The 16,377-nt window shown below is 40.4% G+C and overlaps 1 protein-coding gene across 1 annotated transcript in view; it reads right to left on the bottom strand.

Moving 5' to 3' along the window:
- Positions 1-6,694: 6,694 nt before the first annotated feature.
- TESC (tescalcin) overlaps positions 6,695-16,377 on the bottom strand; it is a 61,193-nt gene continuing 51,510 nt past the window's right edge. Inside the window, exon 8 of the mRNA XM_075178515.1 lies at positions 6,695-7,335. Coding sequence (XP_075034616.1) covers positions 7,258-7,335 — 78 coding nt within the window. The 3' untranslated portion in view covers positions 6,695-7,257. The remainder of the gene's footprint in view (positions 7,336-16,377) is intronic.

A 16,377-nucleotide genomic window follows, 5' to 3' on the forward strand; every position in this document is an offset into this window, starting at 1 on the left:
GAAAGTGTCAATAAGGTTCTCCTGATCGGATCTCCCCCCATCCTGGCTTTATTTGATGCATTAGGTTGTCTGCTTATAAACATGGTCTACTTATATTATTATTCCTACACATTTTATGCATTTCATGCATTTTATTTTTGTTTGCAAAATAGCAAAAAAAAATGCATTTTCATTTTTAAATGCAGAGTTTATTATGAAAAACTAAGTTTGTAATCCAGAATTTTTCCGATTTTAGAAAGGTTGCTTGATACTAATGCAATGGCCGCAATTTCAGATTGATTTTCTTGTTGTGACAGTATATTTAAGCAAACTAATGGTGTTTTGTGAAAATTCAGAGTCTTCTGAAGAAAACATAGTATAATTTATCTGCATGAACAAATTACTGATACTGCTGTTGGGATGTGACCAACTCAAAAGAGGTCAAAATAGGCTCAGCACAGGGGTGAGAAAAGCCTCAGCAGCAAAGGGATTAAATGTTTTATTTTTCACTTTTTAATAAACCAATAACCAGATAGGAAACATACTACAGTGACCATACTGCATAATCTACAAACCTTTCTATACTGCCATGTCCTGTCCTCCCCAGCTTCATTTCTGTCCAAGTTCTCACAATATGCCACATGCTGACAAGTAGAGGTGTTGGACTGCAGGAACAGATCCCATTCAGGCTGAAAGCAGGAGGTTAAGAAGCTATCCAAGTGTTGCATGCTGCTGGCTACTTTAGGTAATGTGGACAGGCCTGTATTTGTTAAAAGGGGTGGCACTGTGCTCACTTTCTGTGTAATTGTATTTATTTGGACTTAAATTAAATTTTACTAATACGCCAGTAATAAATTATGAAATCAGAGTTGGGCCATGGAGAGCTACAGCGATGGAGGGACCGAAAGGGTGGTAAAAATGGAACTCCGGGTCTGAATATGGATTATAAACATGTTTAGGTTTTTTTTATATAAAACACTGTTCTTAATACTTTAGATGTTTATAAAGGTTGTACAGTAAAAATGGTAAAAGCTATGACGGGAAATACCATATGTATTATTTCTAAGAAGGATATTTCTTTTTCTGTATAGGTTGTGGTGCGGAACCCTTTTATGATGTACAGATTATACTACTTGTAATTGTGACCTGTTTACTACACTGCAGTAAAGAGTTTGTATTGTGTGATGCTGCAAGTTGGCCTATCCTGGACCACTGCTCATGTTGCCATTTGCCAAGAGATGCTAACAGTAATGGAGTTTGTTAGTACTGAAGCTGGATGGATGTTGCTGGCACAGTGTAGTCTACTTTTTTTGATGCAATAAAACAATGTTTTGTGACCAGCCTGCTTCTGAAACAGACACTCCCAGCTCATAAATGAATGGACAGCCCTAAAATTTCCACCTATAAACCCCTTGCGTAAAGTTTACTAATTGACTCACCCCTTGGCTTGGACTTAGAAGGAAGAAAAGAGACAGAGAGTTTTGGGGGTATGATTCTGAAGTGGCAATACGGAGAAAGTAGGATACCTTCTCTACCCAGGGCTGCCAAGAAGAATTCAGGGCCCGGGTACAACAAATTCATGGGGCCCCCCTCATAGTGAAGTAAGCCCCAAAATTTTTTTGCGCCGCCTTACGGCGGCGCAAAAAAGATTAGGTATATGGTCATATATTCAGGGGCGTGGCTAGCCAAACGGCAGTGCAAAAATTTTGGGAGGTGCAGTCATGCATTTGGGGGCGTGGCAAACGTGCCATTGGGGCGTGGCTAACATAAAAACCACTAGGCTCTCAATTCGCCGGAGCGTCACATATGTTTAAGCACTCCTGACTTTCAGGACATCTACCACCACAGGGTAGTATACAAACAATGCAGTGTGTACACAAACAGTTCAGTCTTGGCCTACACCTTACATTGGACACAACATTCACCAAAAATTGGTATTGTCCCTACTAGAATCACAACATTTCACACACTGTGCTGCTCTCTCCTACCTGTTCTTCTCACTTTCTCCACCTGTGGCTGCTGCTTTCTTTAGTTGTGGCTTGTCCGGATCCAGAAATGTTGAAGGACCTATTTTGAAAAAAAAATGGCTACATTTAGAAAATTACAGCCAGCCCCAGCGTTAAATCAATAGCACCCACGATTAATAATTAGGCCTTCCTCCAGCTCCAATATTACAATAATGTGCCCCTTCATCATCGCCATGCCTTATGATCACACTGTGCCCTCCATGCTGTTTTTGCCCCCTTCATCTGGCTCCCCTTCATCAGACTATACTATGCTGCTCCCCCCCTTTTTCAATCCCACTGTGCCATGCCTCCCCCCCCCCTTTGTAACCCCACTGTGTCATGCTGCCCACCATTTTTTAACCCCACTGTGCCATGCTGACCCCGGTTTATTAACCCCACTGTGCCATACTGCCCCGTTTTTTAACCCATCTGTGCCCCTCTCATTTTTTCACCCCCTCTGTCATGCTGCTTTCCCATTTTTTAACCCCTCTGTGCTCCCCCCTCAATTTTTAACCCCTCTGACATGCTGCTTTCCCATTTTTTAACCCATCTGTGCCCCTCTCATTTTTTAACCCCTCTGTCATGCTGCTTTCCCATTTTTTAACCCCTCTGTGCTCCCCCCTCAATTTTTAACCCCTCTGACATGCTGCTTTCCCATTTTTTAACCCATCTGTGCCCCTCTCATTTTTTAACCCCTCTGACATGCTGCTTTCCCGTTTTTAACCCCTCTGTGCTCCCCCCTCAATTTTTAACCCCTCTGACATGCTGCTTTCCCATTTTTTAACCCCTCTGTGCCCCCACTCATTTTTTAACCCCTCTGACATGCTGCTTTCCCATTTTTTAACCCCTCTGTGCTCCCCCTCATTTTTTAACCCCTCTGACATGCTGCTTTCCCGTTTTTTAACCCCTCTGTGCTCCCCCCTCAATTTTTAACCCCTCTGACATGCTGCTTTCCCATTTTTTAACCCCTCTGTGCCCCCACTCATTTTTTAACCCCTCTGACATGCTGCTTTCCCATTTTTTAACCCCTCTGTGCTCCCCCTCATTTTTTAACCCCTCTGACATGCTGCTTTCCCGTTTTTTAACCCCTCTGTGCTCCCCCCTCAATTTTTAACCCCTCTGACATGCTGCTTTCCCGTTTTTTAACCCCTCTGTGCTCCCCCTCATTTTTTAACCCCTCTGACATGCTGCTTCCCCGTTTTTAACCCCTTTGACATGCTGCTTTCCCGTTTTTTAACCCCTCTGTGCCCCCCCTTATTTTTTAACCCCTCTGTCATGCTGCCCCCCCGTTTTTTAACCCCTTTGTGCCCCCTCATTTTTTAACCCCTCTGTCATGCTGCCCCCCCGTTTTTTAACCCTTGTGCTCCCCCTCATTTTTTAACCCCTCTGTCATGCTGCCCCCCCCCGTTTTTTAACCCCTCTGTGCCCCCCTCGTTTTCCTCCCTTCACTTACCTTTTCTCCTCTCTTGGTCTTCTCTGCTGCTCTGTGCTCCATTGCTCCAGACTGACTGAATGCTGGGCATGACATGATGACATCACACCCAGCATTCAGACAGTCTGAATAGAGCACAGAGCAGCAGAGAGGAGGGATGCCGGCTCCGCGATCAGGTGAGTATGTTTTTTTTTTTTTTTAAACTAGCCTGCTCCCCCCACCAACGACCGAGCCCCCCCCCACCCCCCCCCCGCCAAAAAAAAAAAAAAAAAGGAAAGGAAAAAAAACGTTTGGAAAAAAAAAATTAAAAAATTAAAAAAAATCAGCAGCGCAAGGGCCCGGGCCGGGCCCCCTGACATGCCGGGCCCGGGTAATTAGTACCCGCTCCCCCCCCCTCTCGGCGGCCCTGTCTCTACCACCTTGTCTATATCCAGGTCTGTGAGTGTGGCTGAGGGAGAGTCCTTAGATGGGAGCTCTGGGGATGATGAATAGATCATGGATGGATACGAGTTTGTTACAAACAGATCTCTCAATCCATAAGCACAAAATAAAGGGGGATATAATAGGTACGGGTGAAAGTTAGCAGGAGAAAGAGACATGTGCAATACTTCAGTAGTTCACCTGCCACCTACATACAATGTGGACTGAACCAATATTCATAGGTGTGTAATCATTTGACCAAAAATCCCCTAAACCAGTGGTTCCCAAACTTTTGCAGTTCACGGCACCCTTAGAGTCTCCAAATTTTTTCAAGGCACCCCTCCAAAATAATTACTGAGCAGTCCTGTTTTAGAAGTAGTTGGGTCAAAAAATTGTAGTAAGTATTTAGGTCACGACAGATATACTTATTTAGGTGTATGCAAAAATGCCCCTCTGCATCCAGACACTCTGCCCCCTCTGCATCCAGGCACACTGCCCCCTCTGCATCCAGGCACACTGCCCTCTCTCACGTTGCCCCCTCTGCTCTCTGTCCCCCTCCTCTGCTCTCTGTCCCCCTCCTCTGCTCTGTCCCCCTCCTCTGCCATCTGCCCTCCTCCTCTGCCATCTGTCCTCCTCCTCTGCCATCTGCCCTCCTCCTCTGCCATCTGCCCTCCTCCTCTGCCATCTGCCCTCCTCCTCTGCTCTCTGTCCCCCTCCTCTGCCCTCTGACCCCCTCCTCTGTCATCTGACCCCCTCCTCTGCCATCTGACCCCCTCCTCTGCCATCTGACCCCCTCCTCTGCCATCTGTCCCCCTCCTCTGCCATTTGCCCCCCTCCTCTGCTCTCTGCCCCCCTCCTCTGCTCTCTGTCCCCCTCCTCTGCCATCTGACCCCCTCCTCTGCCATCTGCCCTCCTCCTCTGCCCCGCGCTAGGTGCCAGCTATAGAAAAAAAGAGCACACAGAAACATACCAATTTGCGCAGCGCTAGGACCCTGCACCCTCCTCTCTCGCGCAGCTGTCACTGACGTCGATATTCAGTGACAGCTGCGGGAGTGAGGAGGCTGCTGGGTCCTAGCGCCGCGCGGATTGGTAGGTTTCTGTTTGCTTTCTTTTTTCTAGGGCTGGCCCGCGGCACCCCTGGGAGCCGCGGCGCACACTTTGGGAACCGCCGCCCTAAACATTAGTCGAAGCTTATGAATATTGTTCTTGCAGCACCTCAAAGATGTCACTAGTTGCATTCTTATGAATATTTAACCCACAAAATTGCTGCCTCCACTGTTTGTGTGTCAGGTGCAAGAAAACTTCCATCTTCTAGATTGATTTTCCTTGCAAACTGTATTTCCTCTGCTGAGCCACTCTGTCAGTCTCTACATTGGTTGCCTGTTTTTCAACAAATCTAATATAAAAATTCTTCTACCAACATACTAGGTCATCAAAAAAATTGCACCGACATACATCTCCTCACTGGTCTCAAAATATCTCCCAACACGACACCTCCGTTATGTACAAGATCTGCGTCTCTTCCACTCTCATTACATCCTCCCTTTCCCGGTTACAGGACTTTTTTTCGGGCTGCACCCACTTTATGGAATTCCCTCCCTCACACCACAAGACTTTCCTTTAGTCTTCAAATGTTCTCTGAAAACCCACCTCTTCAGACAAGCTTATAATATTCCTCAACCACCCTATTAATCTCTAGGTTACCCTATTACCACCCTCTACACAGCTAACACAAGACAACAACCCTCTGACCAAAATAGTTGTGTCACTGAGCATACAGCCCACTAAATACTTTGTAACCTTTGCATTCTAGCTGGACAAATATTGAATATGATGTAGCACTTACCCTTATGTATCAAACCATTGTCCCATAGATTGTAAGCTTGCGAACAGGGCCCTCTTACCTCTCTGTCTGTATTATTACCCAGTATTGTTTTTTTTATGTTTGTTCACAGTTGTAAAGCGCTACGGAATCTGCTGGCGCTATATAAATAAATGAGGATAATCTTCATATATTGCGTAAAAAGAATAAAGCGCTTAATGAACAACAAGAGCTATAGTCATCCCTACGGGTCCTATAAACACACTAACCAAAATGTCTGGGGTGTGGAGGATATTTGGCTCCTTATTCTACTTGATGCCAGAAACTAATAAAGGAATAATAATACTGTATGCCTGCAAGATAAATACGAACATTGTGTGTGTAAGACATTTCAACTGGTCAATAACATATTTTGGCTAAGTCCAGTGGGTATAATTTCTAAACTGTGGGTTTGGAGAAGTGGAGATGTTTCCTATGGTAACCAATCGGATTCTAGTTATTATTTATTCAATACATTCTACAAAATGACAGCTAGAATCTGATTGCTTGCTATAGGCAACGTCTCCACTTTTTCAAATCCACACTTTAGTAAATATAGCCCCATGAGTTCTAAAGCTGACAAAACTTAAGTGATATTGCAGCAGATGTGACCAGCATAAGGGTTATTGGTGTTCATACTTTAGTGACAGTCTCCCAGGAATAAAGTGTTCTTTTTTTTTTATCAAGTCTGAAGTTCTCTTCCTGGCAATATCTCTGAGACATGGAAGCACAACCCACAGGATAGAAGAAAACTACCAAATCCGTGGCACAAAACAAATAAAGGAAACATTATCTCCCCTTGTCTGATGAGAGCAGCCGCTAACACAGGAAGGAAATCCAAGACTGGCCACACACACTGCAGCAAACATAACGGAATATAGAAATGTGAGAGTTCTGGACCAGCATACTATTTCACACCTGATTAAAATAAGTAAATATAAATGTTACATTGCCCCATGAAAGTAAAACTTCAAGAACCAATGCAGTAGCCAGAGATAGGAAACAGTATTTATTGAATTCAATACATTGATTGCCATTTCACTTTTCCACCAATGATTATAAGGTGCTACTGCCCACGAGCTATAAACTCCAAACAAATGCTTTATTATTGTAAATTCACAAGACAAAAAGTCTTTGAGCTAATGTAGCTTCAGTGAAATAAAAGATGCAATATTCCATAGAATCTTACTAAATACACATTTGCATTAAAAGATGTCATTTCAATTCCAGACTTTCCATTGATCGCATCTCATTAATACGTGGCTGCTATTTACCTGTTTTAAATTTACCAAAGCTGCATATTAAAGGTTTTAAGTATTTTTATGTTCATTATTTTACAAATCAAAGACGTTTTTCTTTTGCTATACAGAGCTATCATTTCCCCCTGTATCTCCAGTTTCACTTTAAAATCTAAACCCCTATAACTTAATGCCATGACCATTGAAGACATAAGGTACCAGCTGTGCATAAACGCTTTACATGACTAATTAATCTCTACCATGTGATCAACATGTCAAAACGTTGAAAAACTTTGAAACGCTTCCAGTATCGGCTACAGATCAGTGGCAGGAAGGTATAGCCTCCATGTTCAGGAATCTGACGTGCATTTTGGTCTCAATATCAATTCCCTCCCAAATCTAGAAAAGAAAAATGAACATCTGTGACTCAAGATATTATTCACATGATACATGTATTCAGATAATCAGAACAAAGAAAACAAGATTTTGTTATGTACGTTAATCCACTGTGGAGGTTTCATTTTAATTGCACCGATGTCCAACAGAAGCCAAAAATTTAAAGAAGTCGCTGTTGTAAAAAACACAATTTTTTAAAAAAAAAATATTATGAAATGTATGGGTTTTATTCTGAATATTGTACCACCTTGACAGTAAGTTACTAAAACGTTTTGTAAAAGTGGTCATTGTTTTATGAATTACATACAGCGGGTGAAATAAGTATTGAACACATCAACATTTTTCTCAGTAAATATATATTTAATGTGGCCATTGTAATGATATTTACACCAAATATCAGCAACAACCTTGCAATCCACACATGCAAAGGAATCAAACCATAGATGTCCATAAATTAAGTTTTGTGTAATAATTTGGAATGACAGGGAAAAAGTGTTGAACACATGAAGAAAGGGAGGAAAGCCAAGACACCAGCTGAAATCTATCAGTAATTAAAAAGCAATTCTTCCAGCTAGTTCAGCCACAACAAATGGCATATAAAAAGGTGTGTCATTATGAAGGTGTCACACAAGAAACATCTCAAGACCTTCGCTATCTTATTGTTGCAAAACATACTGATGGCATTGATGACAGAAGGATCTCATAACTGCTGAATGTTCCAGGCCATAATCCGGAAGTGGAAAGAACCTCATTTCACCATAAACCGATCATGACCAGGTGCACCTCACAAGATTTCTGACAGAGGAGTGAAAAAAATTATCAGAAGAGTTGTCCAAGAACCAAGGACCACTTGTGGAGAGCTTCAGAAAGACCTGCAATTAGCAGGTACAATTGTTTCAAAGAAAACAATAAGTAATGCACTCAACCGCCATGGCCTGTATGCACGCTCACCACGCAAGACTCCTTTGCGGAAGAAAAAACATGTTGAAGCTTGTTTACAGTTTGCTGCACAGCATTTGGACAAGCCTCTGACATACTGGGACAATATAGTGTGGTCAGATGAGAGCAAAATTGAACTCTTTGGATGCCATAATACACACCATGTTTGGAGGAAAAATGGCGCTGTACATCACCCCAAAACATCATACCAACAGTGAAGATTGTAGGTGGGAACATCATGGTGTGGGACTGTTTTTCTGCACACGTTACTGGCATACTGCATGTAATTGAAGGAAGGATGAATGGAGAAATGTACCGAGACATTCTTGATGAAAATCTGCTGCCATCTACCAGGATGCTGAAGATGAAACGAGGGTGGACATTTCAGCAAAACAATGATCCCAAGCACACAGCCAAGGACACTCTCAATTGGTTTCAGAGAAAGAAAATAAAGCTGCAAGAATGGCCCAGCCAATTACCTGACTTAAATCCAATCGAAAATATATGGAAAGAACTAAAGATCAGAGTTCATAGAAGAAGCCCACAGAACCTTTAAGATTTGAAGACTATTTGCATTAAAGAATGGGGCAGAATGACACCTGAGCAATGCATGCGACTAGTTTCTCCATACAGGAGGCATCTTGAAGCTGTCATTACCAACAAAGTATTTTGTACAAAGTATTAAATAAATTTCAGGAAGCGTGTTCAATACTTCTTCCCTGTGTCATTTCACATTATTACACACAACTTAAATTATGGACATCTATGGTTTGATTTCTTTGCATGTGTGGATTGCAAGGGTTGTTGCTGACATTTGGTGTAAATTTAATTACAATGGCCACATTAAATATATATTTACTGAGAAAAATGTTGGTGTTCAATACTTATTTCACCTGCTGTATAATTGAATGCCTATCTATGCCTTATTGGCATCCGCTGTTGACCTATAATTATATTACAAATACTAGGGATCTAACACATACATATGTCCACTCTCCCGGAATATCCGGGAGACTTCCGAATTCCAGGTAGGACTCCCAGGAGAGCTGGCGATTCTCTTGCACCCCGCGGCACAGCGACCTGAATGGTGCAATTCGCCACTAGACATGTCACTTTGGCCCCGCCCCATGATAGCATTATACTATTGCATCATTTTGTCACAGGGGTGGGGTAAAAATGATGCGATTTGCAGTGCCCCATCTCTCTGCTTTTGTACTTCACCTCCCCTCAAGGCTTATTCTTTTGTCTGTCCACCCCCAGCTGTAACTCCCCTTACTCCTAAAACATACTGGTAGGTGAATTGGGGTGTGCTAAATCTGACCCAAGTGTGTGCTTGAATGGTAGAGAATGTAGACTGTAAGTTCCACAGATGGGACGAGTGTGAATGATTAAACATCGTATGTGAAGTTCTGTGTAATAAGTTTGCCCTAATAATAAAGGATAACAATAAGTATTTTTAGACTAACCTTAGTTTTATTATTATAACTGTTATTTAGAAACCACCACAAGGTACCCACAGCACCAAACATAGGGGATTTGGAACAAACAACAAAATGACATAGATATAAAAACTCAAAATTACAAACATCAAAATTTAGTTAATTACATAGTCACATAAAGAACACTAGAAGAGAGGACCGTGCTCATCAGAGCTTAACATACTAGAGGTACTTTTGATTTTGAGCAAATTATATTGTGAGGTGCATTGTTGGTCATGTACTAATTGGCTTAAAGTATTAAAACAATGATGGAAAAGTGTATTTTTGACAGATTTGTGCCTGTTTCACCCTACGTAATGTTTATAAAATTAAACATCTATAAAAATTATATTACCATTTTAAATAGACATATCTCAATGTAGATTTTATGTATACTACAATATTTAAAAAAAAAAAAAAGTTTTCATTAGTTATGTATTGTTTTTGCAGATAGATTATCTCATGTCTGAGAGACGCTTTCTGGCTGCCTGTAAGATGGCGAGTCTGTACAGGATGGCTCAAACGCATGCTAAAGATGTAAATCGCCAGCTGTCACAAATTTATTTATGGTGATTGGCCGAGGGACTTGGCAGCAGCAGTGCGTACCTGTCTGAAGACGATGATGATCAGGCTCTCTGTGCAGAAAGAAAACCAACAACATATGTCCCTCTGCTTATTTCTCCACCATGCAGAACTTCCTAGCTTCCCTTGGTGTAAATCAATTTCTCACATAGCACTAAAAGCATTGCAAGTTACTGTAATAGGCATCCCAATGACAGGGGAAAATAGTGTATCTCTTGCAGCTGTATAAATGTTCTTTTCTTATGAGCATCGATCATACTTATTTCAACTAGAAATATCCAGCAACTTTTTGTAAATCAGTATGAAAGATCATCCTCCTGCCCTAGACACTAGCTTTACCAATGTAGAATATGTCTTGTTAGGAGCAATTAATGCTGCAGCAAAGTTTACATATCACAACTTTATAAAATAATTTATAGTAAAAAATGAGACAGCCAGGAAAAAGTATTTCCATTATCCCAGGATGTTATACCGGCATTATACCGGCAGCAGTTGTAGACCGGATGCAAGTAAGTATAAAATGCTACTTTTTTATTTTCACATGTAGGTGTATTCACATGGATATATATTTTTTATCCTTTTAAACCTGTCCATTTGCTCTCCAGCTATAGTATTCACACTGTTGTTGTGGTCTATAGGAAAGCTCAATATTGTTAGTCAGTTAGGGTGGGCAAAACAATTATGAATGATAGAGAAAGTCACCATAAACAAATAGACCATCTAGAAAACATTAACCTGCAAAGGACACCTATACTGTAACCAACTAGAGTAATGATTATCCTAATAATTTGTATTAATATACAAGAAAAGTTTAAAAATCACATATAAGATGTCTTATGTTTAAGAATAAAATAAAGTATAAGTGGTTGAGAAAAATATTGTGGAAATACTCACTAATATAATAAATACTTGTAGTTTGTTTCATCCATTATAGTCATGGGAATCAATGTAACAAATTGTTAAGTACTAAACAAAAAATGTATATAAATACAGGTATCACATTATTTTGGCCATTTGAAGATTTCTCTGTTCTGCCAGTATTTATTATTTTAGTAATAATGTTTTTTAAAAGAAAAAACTGACCTCCTGTATTTTGTTTAATCACTTTTCAATGTTTTATGTTTTTCCTCACTTCTGCCCGACCGTTAAATGTAGTAAATGTTAACGTGTCATTCATTGATATGAACGGCAGTGATGTGATAAATACTCATTTAAAGTTTGCTTCATCCGTAAATAAAATGTATTGCAATTGGTTACAATCTGGGTGTTGGTGTGAGTTCCATTGCGGGATATTTTCCAGCTCACAAGAGTGGTATTTCCAGTATGTGGTTTTATTTCTTTACTGGAGACTTTATGATCTAAATTTATGAGCCACACATGAGGATTTAACATTGGATGGGAATTCCTTAGTACAATGTTTATCAGTGTATTTTAGAAGCTGTGCCCTTAATACATACAGTACACCCACGCTATTCCTGAACGGATAACAACCGTAACAATAGCTACAGCCTGATAAATATATCATCAAATAACTGATAAAAATCCATGCTTCTCATTTCTTTTACAGACAAGTTGTTTAATTAAACTTTTTTTCTAACAGTGTTTGTCTACTTTTCTTAATCTATCCCTCGCATCCGCCTTCCCACTTACCTGAAATGTAAATAGACAAAGCACTATACCCTGCAAGTACAAATGTATACCAGACCAGGGCCATCTTAACAACATTATGGGCCCCCGGGCAAAGCAGTGCACCGGGGCCCCTAGATATAGATATATAGATGGATATAGATATAGATATATAGAGATAGAGATAGATAGATGTACTAGCTCAGTGACCCTTGTAGGGTTTTTTTTCAGTTTTTTTTCTTTTGCAGGACTATTTATTCTCATTAAGAGCCGTGCCTATGGGGCCCCCTTGCCTGTGGGGCCCCCGGGCAGCTGCCCATCATGCCCAATGGAAAAGATGGCCCTGTACCAGACTGTCCATAGCTCTACAATACAACACTATGGAAGCGTTACTAAAGAGCTTCTATTGTGAGCTATGGATGGGGCAAATAAACATTATGGAATAAATATCTTTTGTTTTATTTGAGTGATGTGCCAGACAGCATTAGCTGGTGCAAAGTAATGGTAACGGTAAATGCACCTGCATGTACAGCTCCATCTTAAAGGAACACTATCATTTTATTTATACAAATGACTAACATACCATGAAAACTGTATTTTATTTTTATTACAATGACTTTATTTCGATTGTTTCCATATTTTTCCACGTCACATGTATTTTACTTACCATAGTGAATTGCTTCCCCGTTACAGCTTTCCTTGCGGTTAAAAAAATAGGGCCGGCAAAGAAACTCGACCCCATACACGTTATGAAGTTATCACAACTCACTTTCTTCTCCTGGTCTTTAGCCTGGGGCTGTATATATACACTCTGTACTTAACAATTTCGGAACATCTACGTAATATTAAAAATCAAATTGAGGCCCACAGCGTATCTGCTCAAGATGCACAATCATGATCCAACTTTACTACGGTTTACTGGAATTAAAAAAGTGACGAAACCGTGGAGAGGAGGGGACTTTACAGCATTGATTTCTAGAGAAGAAATAAAATGGATTTTTGACCTTGACACTTTGACCCCCAGAGGTCTCAATGTTGATTTTGACCAAGGCTCCTTTATATGAACCTAGGTTTTTATTTATTTTTAATTTTAACCCTTTTTTCCCTTGAGATGGCCCCATTTTTTTATCCTGTATTACATTTTTTTTTTACCTTGTATCACCTATTTCTATTACGTTTATATTACTGCAATACTTAACTCTTTTTTCTTATGTATTGATAATTTAGACTTCATTTAGATAGGCATTTGCTATATTATTCGATTTGAAGCTCTATATTCTCTCTATATATATTCAGCCTATGTCATTTTTACTATATTGCAAAGCCTAAGAATATGCATGTGGTTGAGAACCAATAGAAGAACTGGAGGGCAGTGAATGAGGACATGTTCCATATAGGTATAAATACCGGTCATTTTGGATCAACAAGTCATGTACACTTTATCAGCTTCCTACCCTGATGAAGCCCTCGATGTGGGGTGAAACACGTTGAAGAGGAGGATATACGACATTCATATAATTATTGGACTTAATATTTCAAGTTATGAGGGATACCGTCACTTTGCTCTTATTATGGGGCATATTTAACAATTGACGGTATTGCACTATCGTGCACTTACCATGTAAATAGGTAAACGAAGTGTCAAATTGACATTTATGAAAGGCCCATCGCACTGTTGAATCTTGAAGAAGAGTCATTTTCTCTGCACTTCGTTTTTGCGAGCAGTCACCATACAACAGTATGGTGACTGCTCGGGTCCGACATTTAACAAGTTCCGAAAAAATATATTTTTAGGGAACTTGTTATGTAAATGTACGCCAGCTGAAGCTGACGTACATCATAGGAACTGTTGCTGAAGCTTTTCTTCTTCGTTATGTCCAGCTCTGGACAGCACATGTGTGGAGGGATCACATGATCCCTCCCTGTCACTCAGCGCGCTCTCTCTGCAACAATAGTTGCAGAGACAGAGCAGGGACTTTGTGCGCATGTGCAGTGCACATGCGCAATTGAATGAAGAAGAGGAACGAATAGGAGATCCTGAGACAGCGCATCCGAAGAGGGGGGTAAGTGTGATTTTTTTCTATTTATTAAAACTGCTGTTTCTGTGACCCCTTTTTAATAAATTTGAGAAATAGTTCAATCCTTATCCTTGCGATAAGGATTGATAACTATTTCTCACTTTTGCCGATTAATGATAAATGTGCCCCTATATCCTTATACAACGCAAGAGACTGTATGCGTTCCAACACTCAGAGCCGAAAAACGGAAGTTTGGCTTTTAGAACACAAGCTGCATTCCAAAGTACAGGAAATCCTCCGTCTTGCGATCTGATGGTAGTCCACCGCTAGTACTGGAGACGTGACTGGAATACAGAATTACTGGTACAATTAAGTGACCCTACACTACAGAAATGATCAATCGGAACTTGTCTACAGCCTGAGTACTCCCCCTGTTTGTTGCATGCTATTTATTGTACTATTTTTATATTTCTCTATGTTCATTTTTATCGGCATATCTACCCATCCATTCGCAGAGGGGATGTGCAGGGGAGATTTCTTTTAAATGAGTTGGATTGAGAATCACAGAAATTTATTTTTACAAAGACTGCTTTATCAATATTTTTTCTGGACATTATTATTTAAGCTTTTTTCATTTGAATATTCAATATATTGATATATATCAGTAAGTTTTAGATTGTGTGTTTTAATTGCATAAAAGTATTTATATTAAAATAGGTATACTAACTGCTTGAAAATACTGTTTATGCATATAATTCATTTTATGAATCCATTTATTCACATATTAGATGCTGTTTATACTACATATTTGTGCCAGGAGATTACCTTGTTTCACTCTTTACTTATTTATTTATTCATTCACTTTCTTGTTTGTCACCTGTACTTATTTTGATTTGTCTTTTCTCCATGGATTGGCAAGGTGTGGACCATTATGGGTTCCTCCCCACGATCTATGGGTTGTGTGTCCTAGGGGGGCCGCATCCCCCTAAACCCCCTGAAGTCCCCCTCCTGGGTAATAGAGACACTCCTTAGCCTAGCCCCCTAAGAGACTTTTTGGTCTTGGGGGTTGGAGATAAAGGGACTCTTCCACTTCTGAGGGGGAGAGGGGGGGGGGGGGGGGTGCAGTTCTGCACCCTTATGCACTTTTTTCGCACTTTCAAAAAAGGAAACACAAAGTAGCAGAGAGCTGCGGTCATTTTCCATTGCTCTCTGCAGCCTGTGTGGCTGCTGCCGTCAGCATCTCCAGAGATTTCCAGCTCCTTACCCAGAAAACTGCATTACACAGTTCTATCCTTCAGAAGCTAGAGATCGCTCTCAGCAACATCAATCACTGGTACATGCTCAGCACTGTACAATCAATACAACAAGACCTTTTCAAACTGTTTTACAATATCCTGGCAGATACTTCTGCTGATAAAGCAATTCTGTTGAACTGAAGTTGAAAATAGATATAATAGTACAATCACCGGCTTTTGAAGTATTGAACCATACAATGCAGTTGTGGTCAGTGAGAGTAGAGACGGGCTACTAGTTACTGTAATATGCTATACTGGTAGGGACACCCTGTAGCACCTGTACCATTTGTGTAGTACAAGTCCCAGCATGCTTCTCAAATGCAGGAAAAACACAGCTAGAATAAGCAGTACTATATGCAACATGTGGCTCTCCAGCAAATGTACAACTACACGTCTCATATGATTCCTCTACCTAAAGGTATACTATAATACTAGTCCAGGGGTCACCGAGCCCTATGACCTGTATGCAAATCCTTACAAGCAATAAAATATAAAACAAATGTGTGTAATTGGGCTAGATCTAGCGTCCCCATCACTTCCGCCATCACAAGGTTCTTTTGGTGCTATAATCTTGCTAATATAAATGATTTACATTGTGCCCTTAAGCTTGCTACAGGGCAAAAAAAAAGAGAATGAAATAAAATGTACATATCCTCCATATGAAGACCTATGTGACAAAGTGTGTAAGACAGGGCCTGGCATTTTCAAAGAGTTATAATATAACCGACTGGTATACAATGCAGTACCAATGTGGTGGCCAGTATACAATTAGATTATAAGCTCTCATGAGCAGAAGCCTCTCTCCTCCTTTCTTGTCCTCTTTCACCTCGGCATTCTTTTATTATACCTCTCACGTGTCTTATTGGTATTATGCATTTATGCTTTTAGAAAATTCAGCATTTTGCCTCTGCTTGTTCTGCATTTTTGTACCTCTACATTTAATGTTTAACACTGTACATAATAATAATAATAATAATAAAAATATGTAGAACCCTATCTAATGGACGGTATAAAATGTAGACTTGTGTTGGCCAGTAAACAATTCAGAGCTCTATTCTCTAACGCCTAGTATACAACGCAGAGGCCCACCCTACTCATGCCCTCCCC

The sequence above is a fragment of the Mixophyes fleayi genome, chromosome 1 (genome assembly GCF_038048845.1).
Source record: "Mixophyes fleayi isolate aMixFle1 chromosome 1, aMixFle1.hap1, whole genome shotgun sequence".
NCBI classification, from domain to species: domain Eukaryota; kingdom Metazoa; phylum Chordata; class Amphibia; order Anura; family Limnodynastidae; genus Mixophyes; species Mixophyes fleayi.